Here is a 25,954-nt window from a genome sequence, read left to right on the forward strand (position 1 = left end):
CCATGTCCATCAGAATTGATTGTCGTGTAATCTTGTTGTTGCCACGTATAATGATCTCCTGGTTCTGCTCATTTCACATAGCATCAGTTCATGTAAGTCTCTCCAGGCCTTTCTGAAATCCTCCTGCTGGTCATTTCTTATAGAACAAATATTCCATAACATTCATATACCATAACTTATTCAGCCATTCTCCAATTGATGGACATCCTTTCATTTTCCAGCTTCTAGCCACTACAAACAGGGCTGCCACAAACATTTTTGCACATGTGGGGCCTTTTCCCTTCTTTAAGATCTCTTTGGGATATAAGCCCAGTAGAAACACTGCTGGATCAAAGGGTATGCACAGTTTGATAACTTTTTGAGCATAGTTCCAAATTGCTCTCCAGAATGGCTGGATGTATTCCCAATTCCACCAACAATGTATCAGTGCCCCAGTTTTCCCACATCCCCTCTAACATTCCACATTATCTTTTCCTGTCATTCTAACCAATGTAAGAGGTATTTAGTGGTATCCCAGAGTTGTCTTAATTTGCATTTCTCTGATTAATAATGACTTGGAGCATCTTTTCATATGGCTAGAGATAGTTTCACTTTCTTCATTTGAAAATTGTCTATTCATATCCTCTGACCATTTATCAATTGGAGAATGGTTTGAATTCTTATAAATTTGAGTCAATTTTCTATATTCTATAGGTCTTTATCAGAACCTTTGAATGTAAAAATGTTTTCCTAATTTATTGCTTCCCTTCTAATGTTGTCTGTTATGCTTAGATCTAAGACAAATTGAAGTTACAGAAGCTTCCTAAAGGTAGCTGGATGGGCAGATGGATACTATCACCCCAGGCTGGACAACGAAACACACGGCACTGTTTGTCAACAATGTGGAAAACATATCTTTTTATTATATTGAAGAAATATGGTACAGAGTGGTGTCTGTAACGAATACAAACAAAAATATAGATAACTATAAATATGTTGAAGAGATGGGTCACAAAGATGATACAAATTCTGCCCAACTAAACAAAGCAGATTAAAAAATACTAACACATGAAAAGATTTACACTGTACCCAGAAGCCAGGAATATCGTTTAGGAGTTGTCAAATGGGGAAAAGAAACTATGGAACAATGGTTTTGTTTGGAGGGATCTTCAGTATGTGGGAATACCAGAACCCTATACTGGCCAACCAGTCTGTCACTGATTCCTAACGTCCCAATGGAGCATTCCCTGGATGCCCTGGCACACACTCTTAACCAAGGACATCGCATTTTTCATTAATTTCTTTATTTCTTACTGTGGCAACATCGTTTTATCTTGATGGTCCCATTTTTCTAACCTCACACTTGGCTTTTTCTCTTCTCCCTGTCTTCTGGTCTGCTTGTCTGTCTGTCCTAAGGTGGGATTTCCCCAGGGTGATTGCTGTTTTTTCTCTGTTTCCACCTGACAGAGTGCAAATAAAAACCAAACCTTAACTCCTGATAACTTCCAAAGTGGAAAAGTACCTTAGAAAATATATGCTCACTCCTTCTCCCTCTTCTCTCATTTTCACTGTACGACAGTTTATGGAGAAATCTGATTAAAAACAAAAACAAATTACAACTCTGTCTCTTCAGTGCTTCGTCTGAGAGCGAAGTAGAGGGAGACCATTAGATGATGAGGACGATTGGTTTTTTGCTATTCAGAGCCTCCTCTTGTCCTCGATCCACTTGAGGTAATTGATAACCTTGGTGTATACACCTGGAACGTCCTTCTCTCCACATCCTATGCCCCAGCTGACGATCCCAATAAGATGCATGCGGTCGTTCTTCATGCACACAAGCGGACCCCCCGAATCGCCCTGTAATGGAAGGACAAATTCATCAATCACTTGGGCCATGCAACAGTCCTGCCACCATGTCTGGAGATTGCAAGCAGAGATAACTGCCTTTGTTTTTAGCAGTTTAATTTACTGAAAAACTACTCTCCATCTTTTATAAAGTCCTGAAGCTATTAAGTGTCTGAGGCTGAATTTGAACTCTGGATATCCTGGTTTGAGCCCCAGTGCTCCATCCATTGAACCATTTAGCTTTTCCCTGTCAAAAGAAGTGTCTTGGGTTGGGAAAGGCCACCTGAGCCTTTGTCATCGAGGTTATGCTTAGATCTTTTTATTTTTATTTCTTTTTAATTAAAGCTTTTTATTTACAAAACATAAGCATGGGTATGCTGAAGAAGGTGGGAGTTAAGTTGGGTGAGGTGAGGAGGGAGAACATTCTGAATTTGGTGATGAGTTACAGATGTGGGAGACAGAGTAATTGTCGTGGGAGGAACAGCAAGAAAGCCAGTGGCTGAACTGCATAGTGCATGGGAGAAATAAAACGTAAGAACTCTGGAAAGGTAGGAAGGAGCCAAAGTGTAAGCCCCCAGCCAGAAGCAGGGAGCAGATGGATCTCTGATCACCTCCATTATTTAAGAAATAATTGCAAATTCTAATAGACTTGGGATGGAAAGTGCCATTCGCATCCAGAGAGAGAACTATTGAGAGTGAATGAGGATATAAGCAGAATATTTCCATTTTTTTGTTGTATTGTTTGTTTCCTTGTTTTTTCCTAATTTTTTTTCACTTTTGATCTGATTTTTCTTGCACAGCATGCCAAATACGTTTAGAAGAATTGCATGTGTGTAACTTATATTGGATTGATTGCTGTCTTGGGGAAGGGGTAGGGGGAAAGGAGAGAGAAAAAATTGGAACACAAGGTTTTGCAAAGATGAATGCTGAAAACTTTTTTTTGCACGTATGTAGGAAAATAAAATACTATTTAAAAAAGAAATAATTGCAAGAAACCTCCTCTGAAAACCTTTCAAAGAAAGAAAAATGCCTATTCCACTGTGACCTTGGGAACATCATCTAACTTCATTAGAGTCTTAATTTCCTCATCTATAAAACGAAGTAGTTGGATTAGATGGCCTAAATTGCTTTATGTGCTATTAAGTAGTGTAATTGGGATTTAAACCCAGGTATTTTGTCTCCCACATCCAGGACTTGCTCTGCTGGGAAGCCATCAAAGTGGAATGGGAAGAGCTCGAGATTTGGAGTCAGGGGAACTAAGTTTTAATTCCTTGCTCTGTTTGTGTGACTTTGGAAGGAAAGAAAGAAGTAAATAAACATTTAAAATGTATCTCTTATGTGCCAAGTGCTTTACAAATATTATCTCATCTGATCTTCATAACAACTTTAGAAGGCAGGTGCTTTTATTATCTTCATTTAGTAGTTGAGCAAACTGAGGCAAATAGAGGTTAAATGATAACATAGCTAGAGTCTTAGGCTGGATTTGAATTCCTTAGTGTTCTATCCACCACACCCCTTAGCTGCCATCTCTATCAGCCTCAGTTTCCTCATCTGTAAACTGAGAGGATTGGACTAGAAAACGTCCAAAAGTTAGAAGAGATCCTCATTTCAGCAATGAAGAAACAGACCTAGAAAAGAGGGGAATGGGCCATGGTCTCATGGATAGTAAATAACAGAATTGAAATCCCATCTCTGGAGGCAAGTGCATGTCTTCTATGACTGCTGACAGGACCCAGCTTTCCAGCTGAATCATTCTGCTGGCCCACCTGCTTTGTGCCCAGCCCCGAGTGACTACAGAATATAAGTCCTCGATCATGCAGAGGAGTGGCAGCCCACAGAACTCCTTGACAATTTGCCTTTTTAGAGTTTCAGTTAGTTGGTTGTATAGTTTTGCTGCTATTGTTCCTAAATGGATTGTTTCTCTAAGATATAAAATCTTCCATATCCTATTTCCCAGACTTCTAACTTTCCTGCAATTCTATGAAAAATTTTGTATTTCCTCTGCTGATTGGCAGGAGAGCTCTGAATATAGTTAACACATAATCAATCAACAAGCACCTATTTAGGTGCCTACTGTACCCATTTTTGTATTTATAAAAATGAAATATTCCTTATTATTCTACCAAGTAAAACAACATGTAAGAGACACCTACATGGTTTGGTACATAGTGTTAACCCTGGAGCTACAAAGACCTGAGTTCAAATATAACTTTGGATATTTATTAGCTATGTGATTCTAGGCAAGTCTGTCTACCTCTATTTCCTCCCATTAATAACATCACCTACATTTCAGAATTACTGCACAGATCAAATAAGATAATATTTGTAAAATACTTATTAATAGTACCTGGCACACCATAGGCATTTAATAAATACTAGTTACAATAGTAAGGGCTAGTATTTATATAGCAACATAATGGTGCAGTGGGAGTCTGGAAGGTCTGAGTTGGAATCTGGCCTGAGACTCATACTAGCTATATGACCCTAAACTAGTCATTTAACTTCTGTATACCTCAGTTTCCTCATTTGTAAAATGAGCATGAAAATATAGCACCTACCAAAGGTTGTTGTGAAGATCAAATGAGATAATATTTATAAAGAGCTTTGCAAATGTTAAAGTGCTATGCAAGTACCATTATTATTTTAATAAGTTTTAATTGATGTCTTTTGTTTTTTACATTATCATAGAAGCAGTTTACTTATGTTATCTTATTTAATCCTCACAACAAGCCTATTATTATCCCCATTTTTCAGGTGGAGAATCTGAGAATGCCCATATTAAGGGAAGGTTTCCCATGAGAACTGGCACCTGAGCTAAATTTTGAAGGAGGCCGAAGAGAGAAGTTCATGCACAAATGTTTTCATTCTCTTTCCTTGCTCTAATTTCAATCATGTCTGACTCTTTGTGACCCCATTTGGGGGTTGTTTGCCATTTCCTTCTCCAGCTCATTTCAGAGATAAGGAAACTGAGATACACAGAGTAAAGTGGCTTTGCTCAGCATCACACAACTAGTAAGTATCTGAAGCTGGATTTGAATCCAGGGTTTTCTGACTCCAAACCTAACACTGTATCAATGATACTACCTAAAGAGTATTTTCTGCTCTTTCTTAGAAGAGATTCCCATTCCCAGAATGTGTAGAAATCAAGAATTTCTCATATAACTTCCAGAACATAAGAGCTAGAAGAAACCCTAGAGTTCAATTAGGCCAATCCTCCCATTTTACAGATGAGGAAATTGAGTCCCAGAGAGATGAAATGACAAATAATAAATATGACTACAGCTGACAAATATACATTTCTTCTGTCCCAAGCCCTGTGCTAAGCACTGTACAATTATCTACTCATTTGATCCTCCCAAGTAAATAACTACAAGGACCTGTGATGGAACCATTGCAAACTGAGCCCTCATCCGAGTTCAGCCATCTTTCTACTGGACCACACTGCCTGTATTAGCGTTTCATTTGTCATTACAATATTCAGTTCACTGAATGGGCTTGCAGGAAATCCAGCACCAGGTGGAGTTTCCTTCCCAGAAACTAAGGGAATTTCTAACAATTTGTTTCACTTAAGACTCTTTGGTCTTTCTCCACCACTGGTCTCAAGGGCCCTCCTCTAACATCCCTGAAGTTTACATTGGCTTCTTGAGATTAAATGCATTTCTTCCATTCTGAGTAGTTTTCTTTGACTAAAACCTCCTCATGTGAGCGATGGGAAAAACCTACTCACCTGGCAAGCGTCATGTAGGTTTGCTTCTGTCCCCCCACTTCTCGTGTCACCAGCACAGAGCATGTTCTTTGTGATCGTTCTATTAAACATGTGGCGCGATGTACAGCGGCTGGAAGGGTACAGACGAACGTGGCCCTCCTTTAGTCTTTCAGAGTAGTAAGGAGAAGCTGCAAGACAGAGAAAGGATTTCATGCTTTCTCCTACAACCTCAGTTGCTTCTTATAGAAAAGAAATGGGACTGATTCTTGATCCCTGTCATCTGTAGAGCACTAGACATCTCATGTAATTACTCTTTTAAAAAATGGTGCATTATTAATATAAACATTTCATTACATAAATGCAAATGAAAGAAATGAAGAAATGCAAAAAAGAAGATTTTAAATACATTATAGTGTTTAGTCATGTCTGACTCTGATCCTGTGGTTCTTACCACCCATGGAGTTTTCTTGGCAAAGGTATTGGAGTGATTGGCCATTTCCTCCTCCAGTGGAGTAAGACCAATAAGTATCTGAGGCTGGATTTGAATTCAGGTCTTCCTGACTTCAGACCCACTACTCTTTCTTAGTTGCCACTAAGTTGCTATTTAGCTGCCTCTTGTAAATATGTACAGATTGGTTTTTAAAAGTGAATGTTAAATTTATCAAAGTAGTAACAAAATTGCCCTGTTTGTGTTCCTTTCTGAATGTATCTATTTTCTTCTGTGTATTTTTTTAATGTTTTATTCATGCTTTTTTGTGTATCTCTAGCTTACTCACTGACCTCCCCCTTGAGTCCTATCCCTAATAGAAGCCTTTCCTTGTAACACATTAATCAAAAAACATATCATCATCTTCACTATTTCTAAAAATATGTCTCACCTTGTACTTCTATTCCAGAGCTTTTTAAACCGTCTACCATGACCCCATATGGGGTAACTGAATGTTGGGGTCACAAAATTTTTGGCAAATAGCAAAAGTTATCAAATATTCTGCCAAGATTTAATTCTTTATGTAAAAATAAACAAGTACATTCATCTCATTAGTATGAATATTTGCTTTTGTCTTTAATAAATGGCAAAATTATATGTATACCAAAGAGTTGTTTTAAAATAATTTTTTATGGTTTATTATCAGTAAATATTTGATTTATATGTCTATTTTACGTATTTATATATCTGGGGTTACATAAAAATTTCTCAGGAGAAAAGGGGTCACAAATAGAAAAAGTTTAAGAAGCCCTGGACTAGTCTATCTGTTCTCAGTCAAGAGGTGAGAAGTATGTTAAAAATTACTCTTCAAAAAGCGTTTTATTTATTCTCTCTTCTGATCTGCAAAATCATTCTGTGAGCTCAGCAAGCACATTGCAATTGTACAAAGGTAAGAGTAAAGAAACAGAGCTGATACTGTGACTAAAGTCACAGGGAGAGAGTGGACAGAAACTAGAGCTCCCTGTCTTCTGGGAGCACTGTACTATAGCATCTCTTAGCGTTCTGCAGCATTGTCATGGTTAGAAACTCCCTGTGACCAGTGAGAATTGCACTTACTCTCCTCATGTTTGCCATAGCCAGAGAGCTCACATTCTGTCCAGTCAGGCATTTCCAGGCCTGCATCAGGAAGGCAGACTTTCCGAACGGAGTTGGTTTCCTCGGCACACTGTAGTGAGTCAGATTTAGGTCTTAGCTGCAAGAGGGCTGAGAAGAGAGACAAGGAAGGGAATGCTAAATCCTGTGTTCAAATGCTCCCTCCTTCCCACTCTATACACAGCTGAGCATGTGCATTCACATTCACACACTCACACACACACACACACACACACACACACACTCACACTCACACTCACACACATACACATCTTCAGAAGAATACTATAAAGAGTGAGGAGCTACAGAGGATGGACATATATATGTATTGACAAGGGCCAGATTTCAGAAGGGATAAATTTAGGGAAGGTCTTACCAATATCATTGTCAAAAGTCTCTAAAACAAAATTTTCATGGATAATGTATTTTTCCACTTCAAACTCTTGTTCATTTTCTTCTTTCTTCTCCCGGTAGGTCCTGCCTAGAATCACCTTAAGTTCATGAGCTTTCAAACTGTTGAAAAAAAAAATGAATACTTGAATATGAAGTTTGAGAGAGAGAAGAATAAGATGACTCCAAAGTCATGAACCTTGGTAACTTGAAGGATAGTGGTACCATCATCAGAAGCAGAAAATTGGAGGGATGAGTTTGTGAGGGAAAATGAATTGTGTTTTGGACATACTAAGGTTGATATATATGAGCAGGAAAGTGGTTGGAGGTTGAATCCAAAAATATTAAGTATCTACTATGTCTACTGGGGTAGCTAAGTGGTATAATTGATAAATTGTGGGGCCCAGAGTCAGGGAAAACTCATCTTTCTGAGTTCAAATCTAACCTCAGACACTTATTTACTATGTGACCCTGGGCAAGTCACTCCACCCTGTTTGCCTCAGTTTCCTCATCTGTGAAATGAGCTGGAACAGGAATAGCAAACCACTCCAGTATCTTTGCCAAGAAAACCCCAAGTAGGGTCACAAGAAGTGGATGTGACTGAAATGATTGACCAACACTATGTGTATTTGGTGCTAGAGTTTTAAAAGTCTAAAGAAAAAATGAAAGTCTTAATTCCTCAAGAATCTTAAATTCTACTAGATGAAATGCAACTATTTAAATGCAAAGTATATTTAAAGATAAAAAGTAACAGGATAAATCAAGAGAGAAATATAAAACAATTTCATTATTAAGTAATCAGGAAAAAACTCATGGAGAAGGTTGTACTTGAGCTGTCCTTTGAAAAAAATTAGAGAGTTTTATAAGATTGAGGGGAGAAGGTCTTGCATTTCATACATAAAGGACCATTTGTGCCAAGTTAAGAAGACAAGAAAAATAATTACTTGTTTTTTCCTTTTGCAAATTGCAAATTTTTTTTGCAAGCTGTTTCTTCCTTCACAACATAACTAATATAGAAATAGGTTTTACATGATTGTATATATACATACATATATATATATATATATATATATATATATATATATATATATAAAACCTACATCAAATTGCTTACCATCATAGAGAGAGGGGAGAGATGGCAGGGAGGGAGAAAATTTATAACTAAAAATTTTAAATAAAATGAATGCTAAAATACATTGATCTAAAACACTTCCAGTAGACTTGAGAAAGAAAATGCCATCTTCATCCAGAGAGAGAACAATGAAGCCTGAATGAAGGTCAAAGCAAACAATTTTTGTTTGTTGTTTTGTTTGCTTTTTCTTTCTCATGATTTTTCCCCTTTTGTTCTAATTTTCCTTTTACAACATGACTAATATGGAACTATGTTTAAAAGTATCTTACATGTACAATCTATATCAGACTGTTTACTGTCTTGGGAAGGGGAGAGGTAAGGGAGAGAGGGAGAAAAAAAATTGGAATTCAAAATCTTACAAACATGAATACTATCCCTACATGAAATTGGAAAATTAAAATACTATTGAATAAAGAACATATCTTTTCCTCCAATGGAAAAATATAAAATAAATGCCAAAATATTGTCTTTACATGTAATTGGGAAAAAATACTATTTTAAAATATGATTGGCAAATATTTAGCAAAATAAATTTAAAATAATGTCAAAAAAGAAAAGATTGTTGACTTGACATGGAATCTTGTATACAAAGAAGAGCAACCAGGCCAATTTGGAACAGAAAATGTGCAAAAAAGAGCAACAGGAAATAAGATTGGAAAGGCGAGTAGGAATCAGATTGGTTGTGAAGGTATTTAAATGCCAGATTGAGGTGTTGGTATTTTATCCAATGAATAATAAGGAGCAATTGAAGATTTTTAAAATAGGAAATGACATTGAGCAAGAGTTAGGTTGAAGGTATATTGGAAAGAGGAGTCTCTGAAAGCAGAGGGACCAATTAGTAGGCTAGTTAATATTAACAAAGGCCTGACAAGGATGGAGGCTATGGGAATGGAAAGAAGGAGATAGTTGTAAGGGTTGTAGAAAGAGAAATGAATACTTGAATATGAAGTTTGAGAGAGAGAAGAATAAAATGACTCCAAAGTCATGAACCTTGGTAACTTGAAGGATAGTGGTACCATCATCAGAAGCAGAAAATTGGAGGGATGAGTTTGTGAGGGAAAATGAATTGTGTTTTGGACATACTAAGGTTGATATATATGCCTAGGGATCATCCAATGGAGACAGATGCATGGAACAGGCAGTTGGTAATAAACCAGAAGTTCAGAAGTTCAGAAAGGATTTAAGCTTCATATACCATTGGGAAGGAACAAGAAGATCTCATGGTAGCCTAGGAACCTTGAAGTGTTCAATCCTTATCATGAAACATGTCCAGTAAGATGGAAGCTTTCTTGGAGAGTTGGTCCCTTTAAAGAACATCAGACCTCAAACCCAGTAAGAGCCCTTGTATGCTTACTTTATTCCTTAACACCACAATACAAATCCTTTCCTGGCTCAAAAGCCTATTCATATCATCACCAGATTGTAATGCAATGAGTATGTCCCATGATATGGGAATGGTTCAAGAAGAAAAGGTCCAAGAAGAAAAAGGAAAAAACCCTGTAACTTATGTCAGTCTACTTAACCCCAGTGCCATTTTTATCATTCGCTTTTAGTCTTAAATTTCATGATGAAGTCAAGGAAGAAGAGTCAATATGTAGCAGCCCAAGAGTGCTATCCTTTTAACTTCTTTTACTTAAAATTTTGAAAAAAAAATTTATTGCTTGATGCCTTTTGTTTTATACATCATGATCATTTCCAGCTATACCTCCTACACACACATACACATACCCACACTCTCTCTCTCACACACACACACTGAACCCTCCTTATTAATAATAACAAATTTTAAAAGTTAAGCAAAAATGGCCAACAAAGCAACTATTATCTGTTAGGCAACATTCTGTACCTATGATCTCAACTCTCCTAAGAGCAGAAAAGTGTTTTATCACCTAATCTCCAGAATCAAGATTAGTCATTGCAAAAATAATCATTTAATGACTTCTTAGGCTTATTTATGTCTTAGTTGCTTTCAGAGATCATGCATTTGAACAATTCAGTTTCTGCACCTATAAAATGAGGTTATGGACTAGCCTTTAAAGTTTTTTCCAATTCTCAATCCTATGCTTATATGAGCCACTTTTCAATCTCTGAATGCCAATCTGTCTCTGAAAACCATGTGCAGAGAGAGGACTCAGCTATTAATTCCCAAGTACAATAAAAATTATAATGAATAAAAATTGAAGCAATGGAAGTACACTCTCAGTACCTGCATGACTGGAATGAACTCCCTATATACTACTATCACTCATCTTTCTTTGTTTTCTTCCATTACCTTTAGAAAAGAATCTTGAAAAAGGAAAAAAGCCATTTTACTAATATAAATAGACCAAGATTGGACAACCTCCAAAGAATAACAAAAAATTGCCCAATGGTCTGTCATCTTGAGCAGTTTCACAAGATTAGACCCAACTTCATTCTCCAACTCCGGAGCTTCCCCCACCTCCACTAGTATTCAAGTTTGTTTAATGACTCCAGAGATCATAAATTGACACTGATTACTGTGGTAACTGGAAATTTCCCAACCTCCCCAAAACCAGTCATAATCTGGGATTGTTCCAAACTAAGAAGTGGCATAAATTGTCTGGCTCTGTACTCCCAGGGCTGACCCAGAATTAGACCATCTTCAGATATTGCAGATGGTGAAGTTATAGAAAAGACACAGAGAGGTGACAGAGTCAAGAAGACTTAAATGGTGCAATGCTTAGAGCACCAGTCCTGGAGTCAAGATGACCTGAATTCAGATCCATTCTCAGACACTTAACACTTATTAAGTGTGTGACCCTGGGCAAGTTACTTGATCCCAATTGTCTTGTAGAAGAAAAAGAAGACCTGGGGTCATTTCTACTTATGACACATACCAGCTATGTTTCTGGGCAAGCCATTTAACTTCTCCGCACCCTAGACAATTTTCTAAGAACATAAATTAGTGAATAATTTTCCATCTGAAATGGTGGAGGGAGTTTTCTCACCAGGAATTCCCTGCACATCAATGAAATCATAGATCCCAACCAAGAAAAAGAAATTAAGAGTGGCCACAGAGAAACTGTCCTTCCACCAATGAGTATTCCCAAACTGTCAGATTTCCTCTAAGAGTTTTCTCTGGTTTCAGTGTCTGGAGAAGAATAACTTATGAGTTTTCCTCATTCTTACCTCTCCTCAAAGCAATGGGCTGCAGAGAGAACCCAGCAAGAGTCAATCAGTATTCCTCCACACAGAAAACGTGTTGTCCCAGGGGATCTCCGGTTCATGGCCACAATGGCAGCTTGCCAAGGATGAGAGGTGATGTCAGTATAGAGGCCTCCTTTAATTCGAAACTGGCTTTCTTTACGCTGCCGCAAGCCACAATTAGCTGGGGGAAAAGTACAAAGAAAAAGGAGGAGATCAGACCTTGCAGAAGTCTGCAAGGGTTCTTGGGAACCCATTTGGATTCCCAATTTTAGTATTCTGAACTCTGGCAAAATAGATAGTTTCTATAAGCACAAAAAATGATGAAGAAGTCTACAGGAAACATGTTAGTCACCTAGCATACAATGCCCTCTCCTCTCTCTTCTGTTCTTTTCCTATTGTAATATAGCTCCAATTTATCTTTCGAGGCTTCTTGTACCCTACTCTCCTTCATAGGTCCTCCATTCCAGATGGACTGGCATACTTACTATTCCCTGAATACCATAGCCCATCTCCTTGCCTCCATGCCTTTGTATAAGCTATCTCCCATGCCTCTTAAGCACTATCCTCCCCTCTGCTTCTTAGAATCCCTGGCTTCCTTCTGAAGTCACCCATTTTCCCCAGTTGTTAGTGCTCTTCCACCAGAAATTACTCACTCTTGTCTCTCTACCTCATCTCTGTCTTTGCTTATCTATGTCTGCTTGTCCCTCTTGTCTCTCTGTCTCTCTCCATACTCTCTTTCTCTCTCTCTCTCTCTCTCTCTCTCTCTACACACACACACACACACACACACACACACATACATACACACACATATAAACATATATATGTATGTACACAGTATGAATATATACACATGTACATGCATTCATTTATATGTGTATATATGTCATATATGTGTATATGTGTATACATATTTGTATTCAATTTTATATACCCATGTTGTTTCCCCCCAATAGAGCACAAGCTTCTTGAGGGCAGGGACTATTTCCTTTATGTTTTTGTATCCCCTAATATTAACATAGGGTCCATCATATAGTTAGGTCTTAATCAATAGTTGTTGAATGAATAAGTAAAGATTGTTCTGGTACAAAGGACAGCTTGTGAAGAATTGTGGAGGAAGAAGATGGAGTATTGTATTTGGAGAATAGCAAACAAGTCAATTTGGTTGGAATACCGAGCATTCAAGGGACAATCTGGAAAGATGGCAACCATGATTTTCCTCTTTATTCTCTTTTCACCCACCCACTCTTGCTGACCTAGATCTTCTGCACTAGCTAAAGCATGTGATTAAAAACTGAAAGGAGAGATTTTGTGAGGGGGAATGGGAGGGAGGATTCAGAGTATTCGTGGTAGGGAGGGTTAGATCCACTTGGCACCTTTCCTCTGGCTGCCAGCTGGAGACCAGTGATTCCTCCCACCTACCTCACTCAATGGGCAATGGAAACCTGGATCAACAATCATTAATTGTCAGGTTAAGGAAAAAACATGACAAAATGACTTTTGAGCTCCTGCCAAGTTCCTGACCCACTGGAGGAGTGGCTATTATAATCACAGATTAACTAGAAGGGAAGAGAAAGAGCTAGAGGAAGCAACAAAAGAAAATGCCAAAAGTCCGCTTCTTACAGCATTTGGATATGTCGCAGTATTCCCATGTTAGCTGACCACCCTCTAGCACGTGGCACCAGGGTTTGATGTCATTGTCAGGATTCCTGAAAGCAAAGAGATTGAAGAATTTTACTTATCCAGATTTTCTCAATTAGCAAATCACAGGGGACCTGACCTCTCCAGTGATGTTAAACTCAAGTAAATATGGATCCTTAGTAGCCACTTACTGACTTAAAAAACCACAAATTAATATAACCCATGTTATATTTTTATTCTTTTATTAAATATTTCCTAAATACATTTTAATTTGGTTTGGGTTGCAAACCTAGAACCCATAATACTACCTTAAGATTTACATTTCCACCAAAACATCCCAAACACATGACTTTCAACAACAAGGAACTCACTACTTATCAAAACAGGCTATTCCATCACTAGAAAACTTGTAATTATCACGAAGATACAGGGAGACTCCTTATAGCTACTGTCTACTATTTTTAGTTCTGTTCTCTGGTTTCTTTATTCATATGATGGCCTTATAGATAATGGAAGATAGCCATCCTTTTCTTCATTAGCCTTTTTCAATGTATCTTCTTATGACATAATTTCAAGTACCCATCATCACTCTTTAAATCTTTCCCATTAATCAAATTCCACTTCCTCTATGATGTTGTTCATTTGTTTTTCAGTCCTGTCCTACTCTTCATGACCCCATTTGAAGTTTTCTTGTCAAAGATACTGAAGTAGTTTGCCATTTCCTTCTCCAGCTCATTTTACAGATAAGGAAACTGAGGCAAATACAGTTAAGTGATTTGCCCAGGGTCGTATAGCTAATAAGCATCTGAGGCCGGATTTCAGCTCATAAAGATGAGTCTTCCTAACTCCAATTCTGGCATCCTTTCCACTGTGCCCTCTAGATTCCCATGCCTTATAAAGGGTCCACATCTTCTCCTCACCCTCCCTATCCCCAAGATTCTCAAATGTGGTATAGAGAGTGGAATGTGGAATGTAAGATTTTTAATGTCTCCATAATACTCCCTCTCTCTTGGAAAAAAAAATGTGTTGTTTAATTGAGTAAGATTAAGCAGGCTGCAATGTTCTACTGCTCACTAGCCAAAAAAGTCCAGAGGAGTCAGCTGATAGGAGAATCAACTGAATTCCCAAATCTCTTCTAGGAGTAGTGTTTACAACAAAATTGTGGAGAACAAGAAAGTCTTAATAATATATTGACTGACATGCATTGGTAAGAGTAATTAATTCTGTAGAGCTATTTAGGGCCCCTTCAAGCTAACTTGAATATTAGCTACCTCTAGATAACATAGTAATGAAGCATATATAATAGTCTGAAAATCAATTTTTAGGAATGAGTTATATTGTTATATAATGGATGTTGAAGAAACTCTCATAGATCCATGTACTAATTGGTTTATTTAATTGTTTGTTTATTTATAGAAAGAAAATTTATTTATTTATAGAGATAGCTTGATAACTCAGTATATAATGCATTGGACTTGGATTCAGAAAGCTGGAATCATATCCTTCCTCAGATACTTACTAACTCAGACATCCTAAGATAGGTTCTTAACCTTTCTGCTTTGGTGCCCCTATATGTAAAATGGGAATAATAGTACTTACCTCCCAGGTTGTCATCAGGATAAAATGAGTGAATATTTGTGAAATGTTTTGAAAACCTTAAATTTCCATATAAATGCTAGCTATTTTCTTAGAGCTTAGGGGAAAAGATACATCACAGAAGAACTCATTAGTTGGGAATCATGATACATGTTCTACATTTGATTCTTTTAATGACTATTTGAGTTCAAATTTAACTTTTCTCTGTGTGGGTTTTTTTCCCTAACAGAAAAATGAGAATACAAATCTATTTTCACAGGAATGTGGAAGGATATGTAAACTATATGGAAATTATTGGAATTTTCTGGCAGATAAGGCCTTAAAAATCTATTAATATTTTAACTTGAAACATCAAAAATTACCCCTACTCTCTCCCCACATACACACAAAACTAGCCTCATAGATACAAAGATATACTTACCGGCAAAAATTATGATTGCCCAGGCCCAAGTCCCGTGCATCCTTCCTCCATGCTGTGTACATTTTGCCTTTTACACGTGGAGAATTCCACCTTAGGCAGGAAGTCCCTGATTCAGTTTTGCGCTGAGATCCCCTGTAGTATATACCTCTTTCGAAATAGCAGTCTTCAGTGGAACCTAGAGTAAAAAGGGAGAAAAAAAAAAGATGAAACAAAAAATAAATAGTAAATCAAATTAATACTTAAGTCCTTTCTGGCAAGGCTTGGAATGGGGTAAGAAGAGGCAGGATGCCAAACATCTCACTTTCAGGAGGATTTGAAACTTTATCACTTCCTTTTTGTTTGTTCAAGTCCTAGAAGAAACGGCTTCCTTCTGCCTCTATTGAAACTACCGACTGTCTCATTTAATATCATCAGTTGACATTTTGAAGCTAGAAGGAGCCTCAGTGATCATTTTTTCATTTTTGCATCTTGGGAAACTGACCCAAAGAGGTTAAAGAATGTCTCTCGTGGGTGATTCAGGATCGTTCCAATGGTCTTGGGATGGAGAAAGCCATTTGCACCCAGAGAGGGGACTATGGAAACTAAGTGTGGATCACAACATAGTATTTTCACTCTTTGTTGTTTGCTTGCATTTTTATTTTTCTCATTTTTTTTCCTTTTGGATCTGATTTTTTTTGTGCAGCAGGATAATTGTAGAAATATGTATAGAAGACTTGCACATGTTTAATATATATTACTTGTCATCTAGGGAAGGGAAGAAGGGAAGGAGGAAGAAAAATATGGAACACAAGATTCTGCAAGGTTGAATTTGAAAACTATCTATGCATGTGTTTTGAAATAAAAAGCTTAATTAAAAAAAAAAAACAAGAATGTCCCTCATAACAACGTAGCAAGTTAGAGACCAAAGCAAGAGTGAAAATCACAGCTTCTGAGGTCTTAGCGATGCATAGAGTGAGGCACTCCGCACTATGATACAGTGTACTGACTTGTTTTCCCTTGAATTCCTAAGTGTTTTGTAATCTTGAATCCCTACCTTTTTCACATTCTGTAGAAAGCCTGTTCTTCCCCTGCCTCTAAAAAACAAAACAGCCTCTCACGTTGTTTCCATGAAACAAATCAGAAACCGCCCTGTTCCCCTTTTCTGCTTTTCTCTGACACAATGGCTGCTCGCCTTGTTCTCCCAGCTGTTTACCCACAACGGGGTGCTGGCTTCTCTCGCTCCAGGCCAGTGGGAATGTTCACGTAGTACACTCACTCTTTGAGCAGGACGGGATGCTACAGTACTCCCAGATGTAATAGCCATTCTTGAAGATGTAACACCAGGGCTTGGAGTCTTTGTCTGGGTTCCTACATGGCAGAAGGCAGAAGGAGGATTAGAAATTCTTAAATTGCCCACATGATAAAGGTTTTTTCTTTCCTTGAGAAAACTTCTTAGAGTCAAAATAAGTCTCCTTTACCTGCAGTAGTTGTGGTTCCCAAGTCCCAGCCTGAGAGCGTCTGGTCTCCGCCCATTGTATTGTCTGGAGTTCAACACACTCTTGTTCCAGTTTACACACTCAGCCCCACTCTCACTAGTGCTCCATGTCCCCCTGTAGGTGAGGCCCAAGTCTTCATAGCACAGCACTTTATTATCTGTTTATAAAGAGGAACATAATCAAATGATGCATTAATTTATCTGTTGGGCGGGCAATTTTTTTTTTTTTTTTTTTTTGCTGAGTCAGTTGGGGTTAAGTGACTTGCCCAGGGTCACACAGAAGGAAGTGTTAAGTGTCTCAGAGCAGATTTGAACTCAGGTCCTCCTGACTTCAGGGCTGGTGCTTCATCCACTGCACCACATTGCTGCTCCTGGGACAATCATTTTTAAAGTATTTTGCCTCATAATTTAAGCAGAAAGAAGCTTGTTTGTATTTCAAACTGGAAAGAATTTTGGAAACCATTTCGTCCAGCATTCTCATTTTACAAATGAGGAAATGGAATATACCTCAGAAAATTTAAATGATTTGTCCAAAACCACTTAGGTATTAAATAGCAGAAAGCTGCAGTTGAACCCAAGTCTTCAAACCCAGTGCTTTTTTTGTCTCCCAATACATTACACAACAATCACATGAGGATATGCTAACGGCCAAAGGAAACTGAGAGCTGGAGTGCTTAAGCCACTTGAGTAATGTCATGCTACTGGCTAATGACAGAGATGGTGGCTGAACTTCCAGGGTCCACAGACCATTTGCCAAACTTCTGATTTCTATGCCTGTGAGAGAAGGGGACTGACAAATCTGGGTGCTAAAGGAAAAGTCCTCAAAAGGAATATAGGGCAAATTCCAAACTGACCCCAGGGAGAGCAAACCAGTCATATCTATCGCCAAGGATATCTATTTGGCAGTGACCAGAGCCCCAGAACTGGGGTCAGGAAGACCTGAATTTAAATCTGGTCTTGGATACTTATTAGATGGGTCACTTAACTCTATTTGCCTCAGTTTCCTCATCTATAAACTGAGTTAAAGAAGTAAATGGCAAACCACTGCCAAGTAATCCCCAAATGGGATCATAAAGAGTCATAAAGAGTCAGTTTGTTGGCTTCTTTCCACACTGCCTGCCTCTGTGGAGCAGGAATTTAATCACTCACTCAACCACTCACCTATTTCACATTGTTTTCCAGAAAAACCTCTGGGACACTGGCAGATAAAATGTGAGGAATACAAGGCCTGCTTGCAAGTGCCCCCATTGAAGCACCTTGGTTCACTGCAACCTATTAAATGCAAAGAAAATTGGAGTTCATTTTCAAAGCAACCCTAAGAGGGGAAAAAAAAAAAACCTGTACAATTTCTTCACCTCTAAATTGCATTTCCTGCTCATCAGCTTGTCCATCCTTCTTTTTCTTGTCTCTCCCCCCCGCCACACACACACACACACACACACACACACACACACACACTCTTTCATGCTCACTTTAGGCCCAATCATTCTTAGTTACTTTAGCAATAGATTTTTTGATTTTGCTGAGGCTATTGGGGTTAAGTGACTTGCCCAGGGTCACACAGCTAGGAAGTGTTAAGTGTCTGAGACCAGATTTAAATTCAGGTCCCCCAACTTCAGGGCTGGTGCTCTATCCACTGCACCACCTAGCTGCCCCTAGCAATAGATTTTCCATCAGGGCTGTTATTATTTTAGTCACTAGCAACCTGACCAGCATTTATTAAGTACCTACTGTATGCAGAACCCTGTATTTGGTAGTGGGCACAATGCAAAATTTAGCTAAAATATAATCCCTTGTATGCAAGGAACACATGATCTAGGTAAGCAGGATCAACTTCCCAGAGGAAACAGCATTTTATCTGGCTCTTAAAGCTTAGAAAATGTTTCAATAATCAGAGATGAGGAGGGGAGGCATTTTACAGAGGGACTAAGAAGACTCAATCCTCCCAACATTTCCTTCTCCCTCTCTTTCTCCTTCTTCCTTTCTTTCTCCTTTTCCTTCTCCCTCTCTTTCTCTCTTTCTCAGTCTTTTTCTCTGTTCTCTCTCTGTCTCTTTCTATCTCTGTGTGAGTGTGTGTGTCTCTAACTCTGTCTCTCTCTCTCTCTCTCAAAAACTGTGGCCTTCCAGAAACAGAATTCCATTGAGTGAGACTGAATATTTGGAGTTTTGAGGGCAAACCCCAATTATGATGCTTACTTTGCACAGGTACGCTGTGACACCGAGTGTAGCCACTGTCACACCTGCAAAATTCTACCCGGTTACTTCTGAGCCCAGGACGCAGCCATGATTGCTTTTGGTGGTAAATCATCTGGGTTTTTTCATCTGTGCAGATAGCTATAACAAGAAGCAGGACAGCTCTATTTAGTGTTTTACCCCCTAAATGGTGCTTAGTTTCCTATATCCCATGAAGAGAAATCCACCGTTTCAATCCAAAGCCCTTACAAATAATAATAATAGTTAACATTTACATAGTACTTAAAAGCTTTCAAACACTTTCAATGTGTTGTTTTGATTAATAATTATAAGATAGGAAGTAAAACAGGCATTTTTATCACCATTTTAAGGTGAGAAAACCAAGTTCCCTTCCAAATGGTGTCTTGGATTTTTTTTCTAACTGGGTGAGAGAAAAGGTGACAGTCAGAGGTGATGGGTAATGCACAAATGGAAAAAGCCTAAGTCACAGAGAGATTAAACAGCCTCTCACCCAAAAAGCAAGTCATGGGGGGGCTGGGATTACAGCCCAGGAAAGACTATTTCACTGGGAGCCAGAAGCTCTGGATTGAAAAGAGTTCGAGGTCCAGCTTTGACCCTAAGGAGCTATGTGGGCAAAGCTATGTCCCCTTCTCCGGACCTTGGGTCCCTTATCTGGAAGTAACAGACATTTGCCTAGATGATCTGTCATCCTTAATCTTCTTTAAGATGTATGGCTCCATGAGCATCTGCACTTTTGAGTACAGGAACCGGGGCTTCAACATCTCTGTCTCATTTATGCTACATAATATAGTTTCTTATTCCAGGTAGATTTCATAAATATCTGTTGATTGACTGAATTAATAAACAGTGCCTGGTATATAGTAGGTATTTAATACGTGCTTGTTGTTTAACAATCATCAATAGCATAGAGATAAGCAGATCTATATCTATACACATGCACACACATGTGTATATATATATATGTGCTACATATATGTGCATGTGTCTGTACATGTGCGAATGTGTACCTATGTATTGTGTGTGCACGTCTATACATCTGCATATGCATGCATGTCTGTACATGTACATACATGTGTCAGTCTGTGCATGTGTGTAGATGTAAATGTATCATACACACATGTGCACTTGAACGCCTGCACATGTGTGTATGTATGTATTGTGTACATGTGTATACATGTGTGCCTTCTGCATGTGTGTAGGCATAAACGTATTGTACATGTATGCATACCTACACCTCTGCACATACATGTGTGTATCTATCTGTGCATGTTTGTAAGTGTATCATATATGTACATGTGCCCACATGCCTGCACATGCGTGTATGTGTGTATATCCATATATGCCTTCTCTCTATGTGTATATGTATTGTATACGTGTGTGCATACCTACATGCCTGCACATACATGTATCCTACATTTATGTGGCCCACGTACATGTATGTATATGTCTGTATATGTGTATAGCTGTGACCTGCATGTACCCACATGCTTGCACATACATGTATGTGTGTATATCCATATGTGTCTGTCTCTGTATATATGTATATGTATTCCATATATGTGTGTGTATACACACACGAACAGCTATCTCATAGTATTTGTTCTCGGTACAGAACATGCTTCACGCGTGGCTTACACAAACAGGGTTCTGTGTGCTTTAAGGGCGTCCCTAACCTCCCTCCAGCCGCCCCCTCCCTCCAGTTTAACTGGCTTCCTGCTGCGGGACACCCTGCCCCTGCTTCCTCACTGCTTTCCTCCCCCGCTGCCTCTCACTCACCTGTTTGAGATCTAGCTCCTCGCCTGGATCGGTTGTGAGGGCTCTGCAAAGAAACCCGGAGAGAGAAGAGAGCCGTGTGAGTGCTGGCCGTCTCAGGAAACCGCCTGCCAAACCGGGGGGCCGCCCAAGGCAGCCTCTCCAATGTGGGCTCCTGTTCTTCTCTCGCTTTGAGCTAATTTCCTCTCAGGGTAAGTCTACTCCACTTTCCCCACTGCCCATCATTCCAAACCCCAGGACAGTTCACCTCCTGCAGGAAGCCTTCCCTGATCACCTCACCCCTATACCACTTTCACCTTTGTATGGATTCTGTGTTGCTTGTTGCCTGCGTTAGTCTTTCATTTTGCACGTACACCCTGCCTTTGTCAGTGTTTTTTCCAGAATAGTTCCTATCTTATCTCCTCAGCTAGACTGGGATCTCCTTTAAGGAAGGGACTGTACGTATGCTTTTGTATCTCACGAAAACCTGGCCTCTGTGAGAGCATGTTATATAGCTTCTCAACAAATACTGGATTCAGGATATAAGAACACTGGACCGAGAGTCAGTAGATCTGGGTATTTTATTTGTCATGATTCCATCATAGACACTGAGCAAAGCACAACTTTTCTGGGATTTAGTTTCCTTCTCTGCCAAAATGGGGAGATTGAATTAGATTTCTCTAAAATGCCCTTCCACCTGGACATGCTATAAATTCCTTCTGTGCTAATTTGAATAATTTTTAAAAAGTGACCCAAAGAAACCACCCAAAATGCTATCATAACAGCTGATGCCGAAGGACTTGAAGAAACATTTACAGAATACTTTGTGTACAGCATCTCATTTAAGCCTCATAACATAATGGCAGTGAGGGAGTGCCGCAGACAGAACTGCGGCCGTCCAGAAGACTTGAATTAAAATCCTCCTTCCGACACTTACTGACTGTGTGGGCAAGTCACTTAATCTCTAAGTTTCTCATGTGTAAAATGGAGATGATAATAGCACTTATCTTTCAGGGCTGTGAGGATTAAATGAGATATCACACACAATTCACTTTATAAATCTTAAAATACTATTCAAATACTATCTATTACTATAATTAAAACCTTGTGAGGTATATATCACAAGTATTATTATTCCCATTTTATAAACAAAGAACTTGAGGTTGAGAAAAGATTGCTCAAACAAACTAGATAGATTCAGAAGTATTATTGGAACCTTGGTCTTCCTCATTTTAGGATATCTGCTACACCATATTCATAATGTAGGAAATCACCTGCATTATGAAGACAACTTTTCCAACTCAGAACGTAAGTGCCCACCTAGTTCATCTTGTGAATTATTGCAAGCAGAGTCCTGAGTATCTTTTACAGGGAATGATCTTGCCATGATTCTTGCAGGTGGGTTTCAGGCATGGTGTTACATCTGGCTGATTCCTTTCTCCTACTGATTTTCCACAATTCTCTAAATGTTTGTCATCTCCAACGCTTTAGAAAAAGATCCCTATTATATTTTGTGGGGTAACATAAAGATAAGCCAACAGTGTATTTTTGTGGGATGATGGATCCTACAGGAAGAGATTGCTGCCTCCTGGACAAGGACTTGTCCACCCCAAACAAGTATTTACTGAGGGCCTGTTCCATGCTGTCCCATAAAGGCACAGCAACCATCCAGTCCAACTCATAACCAAAAAGAAATCTTTGTGTGATGGGAACACAATAGTCCCGGTAAGTGGTCATCCCAACATCCAGCCTCCGTGTGACATGTAGTCAAGGACTAGAGTCCAAAAAGGGCCCAGCTGGCCACTTATTACCTCTGTAACCTTGGCAAAAATTTAGAGAGTGGAACTAGAGCATCATTATGGGTCACTCTAGCTTAGCTCTATAATCGCATTCTTTTGAATAGCTCTAAATATTGGGTTATTACTCACATCCATTTGCCTCTTTGCAACTTCTAACCATCACTCTGGATTCTGTCTTTTGGGGCTTAAAAGAACATACCTGCTCTCTCTTCTTCTTGATAAGTCCTCAAATATGCCCAGTTCCTTCAGCTGACCCTCCTATGTATATGAGGTATAATGTATAAAATATGTATAATATAAGTGAACAAGCTCCTTACCTGACTGGAGAGAGAAACTATTCCACACAGCAGCAAAAAACCAAAGAATTCGCCCATCATTTTCATTCTTCCTTTTTTTGATTTCCTTCAAGTCCTTAAAAAAAGAAGAAAAGAATAGGATTAATATTATGGGATGAGGACTGGAAGGAAACCCCCAAATCCAGTCAATCAACCAATATTTATTATTGACTGATTATCTCACCTACAGAATACTATAACTCGCATATGACAGGATTCTTCTTTGTCCAGATCCAAAGTCAAACTGAATTAAATAATAAATGTTTATCATGCATGTAATGGATACAGAGCATTGTTCTAAACTTTAGGAGAGATGCAAAGTTCAGAAATAACACTATCTCTTCCCTAAAGGATCTTATACTCCAGTTGAGGAAACAGATTAGAGAAATGTTGCCAAATATTTCCAACAATGAGATGAATCAGATCAATTTCAATAATTTTGAGATGAAGAAAGCCATCCACATCTCGAGAGAGGACTGTAGGAACGGAGTGTGAACCACAACATAGTATTTTCACTCTTTTTGTTGTTGCTTGCTTGCATTTTTTTTCTCAGTTTTTTTCTCTCTTGATCCGATTTTTCTTGTGCAGCAAGATAATTATATAAATGTGTATTCATATATTGGATTTAACATATTTAACATGTATTGGATTACTTGCCATCTAAAGGAGGGGGTGGGAGGAAGGAGGGAATCATTTGGAACAGAAGGCTTTGCAAGGGTCAGTGTTGAAAAATTACCCATGGAAATGTTTTGTAAATAAAAAGTTTTAATAAGAAGAAAAATGTTGCACAAAGTAGAATTGACAAAGTTGGGATTGATCGGATATGAGAAGTAAGGGAGAGAGGTGAAAGCCAAAGATAACTTTAAGATTTCAACCATGGGAACCCGGGTAGTGTCCAGTGAGTGACTCAAGCATTGATCTCAGACACAGGAGCCGTTTTAGAAGGAAGGTGAAGAACAATGGAAAACACCAGCATCAAAGATCAGAAGGTATGTCCATTTATATAGAGGCTGTAAGAGAAGATGTCCAGTGGAACTTCCCTATAACCAATCAAGCACTCTAGTCTCAGTTTTTATAGAAGTGATTTCTGACTGCTGCCTGGGGCTAACTAAACTGCACTAAAGCAGTGCACTCTCTCTGTCTCTCTTTTTCCAGAGGAAACTATTAAGTTATTTAGATCTTTTTGCTGGCACATCAGCATTAGCTAATCCTCAATTTGTCCTCAGTGCCTTCTCCATCATTGCTACTGACACAAATTCTAGACACATTCCTGATGTTTACCAGCAAATGTCACTCCTCTCCCTGATCCCAGCCCAACCGTCTCATTTTCTGTTGATGGTGCTGAGTCCAGCACTGTGGGAATGTGCAAAAATGAGAGCAAGCATCCTGTTTGCAGGATTCAACTCATCTCTTCCTGGATCCCAGTCTTCCAGTTTCCATTTGCCTTTCCCTCCTGTCTTGCCTTTGGCGCTTAAAGTAGGTTAGTTGGTTGGGATGTTATTTTGTGGTCTGGCAAGCCATCTCAGACCTTCATCCACAAGAATTAAATCAAGGCCTTTCTTCCTTTGACTCATTTCCCTTCAGTCACAACAATCTCTTGATCCCATTCCCCTCCTCTTTATCTTCCCTTTCTTCCCCCAAGGCTCTGAGGAACTAGGCTTCCTCCATCTGTTCAGAAACAACTCCAGTCGAACCTTTACTCTGCAAGCCTTTATTCCTACCTTTTTACTGCCTTTCTCTTTGTTCTTTTATAAAACTCCCACCAAAGTTAAGTCATCCTCCACCTTCCCACTTGATCTTTTCAGGATGAAGGAAAGACAAGGAGGCTCATTATACCTGACTGAACTCTTCCTGGAGAACTGGCAATTGGAAAACAGAAGAAAAACTAAAGCCTGAAGGGCTGATAGACAACAGGGGTTGGAAGGGTGGAAAAAAAGGATATGCAGGGATATTTGATCTGGAAGGATTCCCCCCAAATAATATATTAGATGAATTCAGAGGGATTTCCTGCTTAGGGTGTCTGTCTTTACTCCCAGCCCCTCTCCCTGTCTTGTAGGAAACAAAAGTCCAGTATTTTGTTCTTTGTCTTATTTGGGCAGTTCAAGACATGCCCGCTTCCACCTGCTGCTTTTTGGAATGTCTTCACTTCACACACAGGAAAGAGCCCAGGATTTTAATTTCTTGGCTATTCCAAAAGAAATGAGAGAAAATTCCAAGATATCCTCAAACTGGCATACATTTTGGAATATTCTGAGCACAGGGAATTTCTCTTACTTTCCCTAAATTTCCCCTTTATCCATTTTCCCCAATTTCTCTCTTAACTTCCTCTTAATTTCATCCCATTTCTATTTCCTCAAGTGGTTCTCAAATAAATTTATCTTTTTGTTAGTATTTGCAGATTTCACATATTTACAAATTGATGCCCCCTTAAGTTATTATCTTAGCCTACACACTTTGAGACCTTGATAAATATGGAATAAGTGAATGAATGAATTTAATTCCTTTATTCTTGCATTCTAAATTAAGCAGTCCTTCCATTTGGATTACTCCTCAGTACTATTATCTTGTCTTTGCTGAATGAAATGAAATAGCATAAGAAAAGTCTTTGCAAACCTTAAAGTACTATATAAATGCTATTTTTTCTTGGATATGATACCCAATTTCATCATCTCATCCCTAATCCAGATAACATATGTAGTAATACACATATATAGTATGTATACATGTACGTATATACATAGTGCACAATACATTGATCACATACATAGTACCCAGTCCATGGTAGATGCATGTACTGAGTTGACACCTAGTAAATTCCATCTTTAGGAACTCCAGGCACAATCAACTGAACATCATCTTAAGTGTTGGAAAATGAAGAAGGAATTCACTTTGTATATTTTTTTCACCTGTCTCTCACTCTCTC

General features: G+C 38.7%; 1 protein-coding gene across 1 annotated transcript in view; it reads right to left on the reverse strand.

The window, feature by feature from the left end:
* Positions 1-880: 880 nt before the first annotated feature.
* The window catches only part of PLAT (plasminogen activator, tissue type), a 38,093-nt gene continuing 13,019 nt past the window's right edge, over positions 881-25,954 (reverse strand). The window contains exons 2-14 of the mRNA XM_051975598.1: positions 23,014-23,107; positions 20,922-20,964; positions 19,128-19,265; positions 18,093-18,203; positions 16,915-17,089; positions 16,713-16,804; positions 15,458-15,632; positions 13,423-13,508; positions 11,782-11,980; positions 7,486-7,622; positions 7,074-7,220; positions 5,552-5,718; positions 881-1,836 (exon numbers count right to left, since the gene is read on the reverse strand). Coding sequence (XP_051831558.1) covers positions 1,678-1,836; positions 5,552-5,718; positions 7,074-7,220; positions 7,486-7,622; positions 11,782-11,980; positions 13,423-13,508; positions 15,458-15,632; positions 16,713-16,804; positions 16,915-17,089; positions 18,093-18,203; positions 19,128-19,265; positions 20,922-20,964; positions 23,014-23,079 — 1,695 coding nt within the window. The 5' untranslated portion in view covers positions 23,080-23,107 and the 3' untranslated portion in view covers positions 881-1,677. The remainder of the gene's footprint in view (positions 1,837-5,551; positions 5,719-7,073; positions 7,221-7,485; positions 7,623-11,781; positions 11,981-13,422; positions 13,509-15,457; positions 15,633-16,712; positions 16,805-16,914; positions 17,090-18,092; positions 18,204-19,127; positions 19,266-20,921; positions 20,965-23,013; positions 23,108-25,954) is intronic.

Source organism: Antechinus flavipes, chromosome 2, assembly GCF_016432865.1.
Source record: "Antechinus flavipes isolate AdamAnt ecotype Samford, QLD, Australia chromosome 2, AdamAnt_v2, whole genome shotgun sequence".
Lineage (NCBI taxonomy): Eukaryota > Metazoa > Chordata > Mammalia > Dasyuromorphia > Dasyuridae > Antechinus > Antechinus flavipes.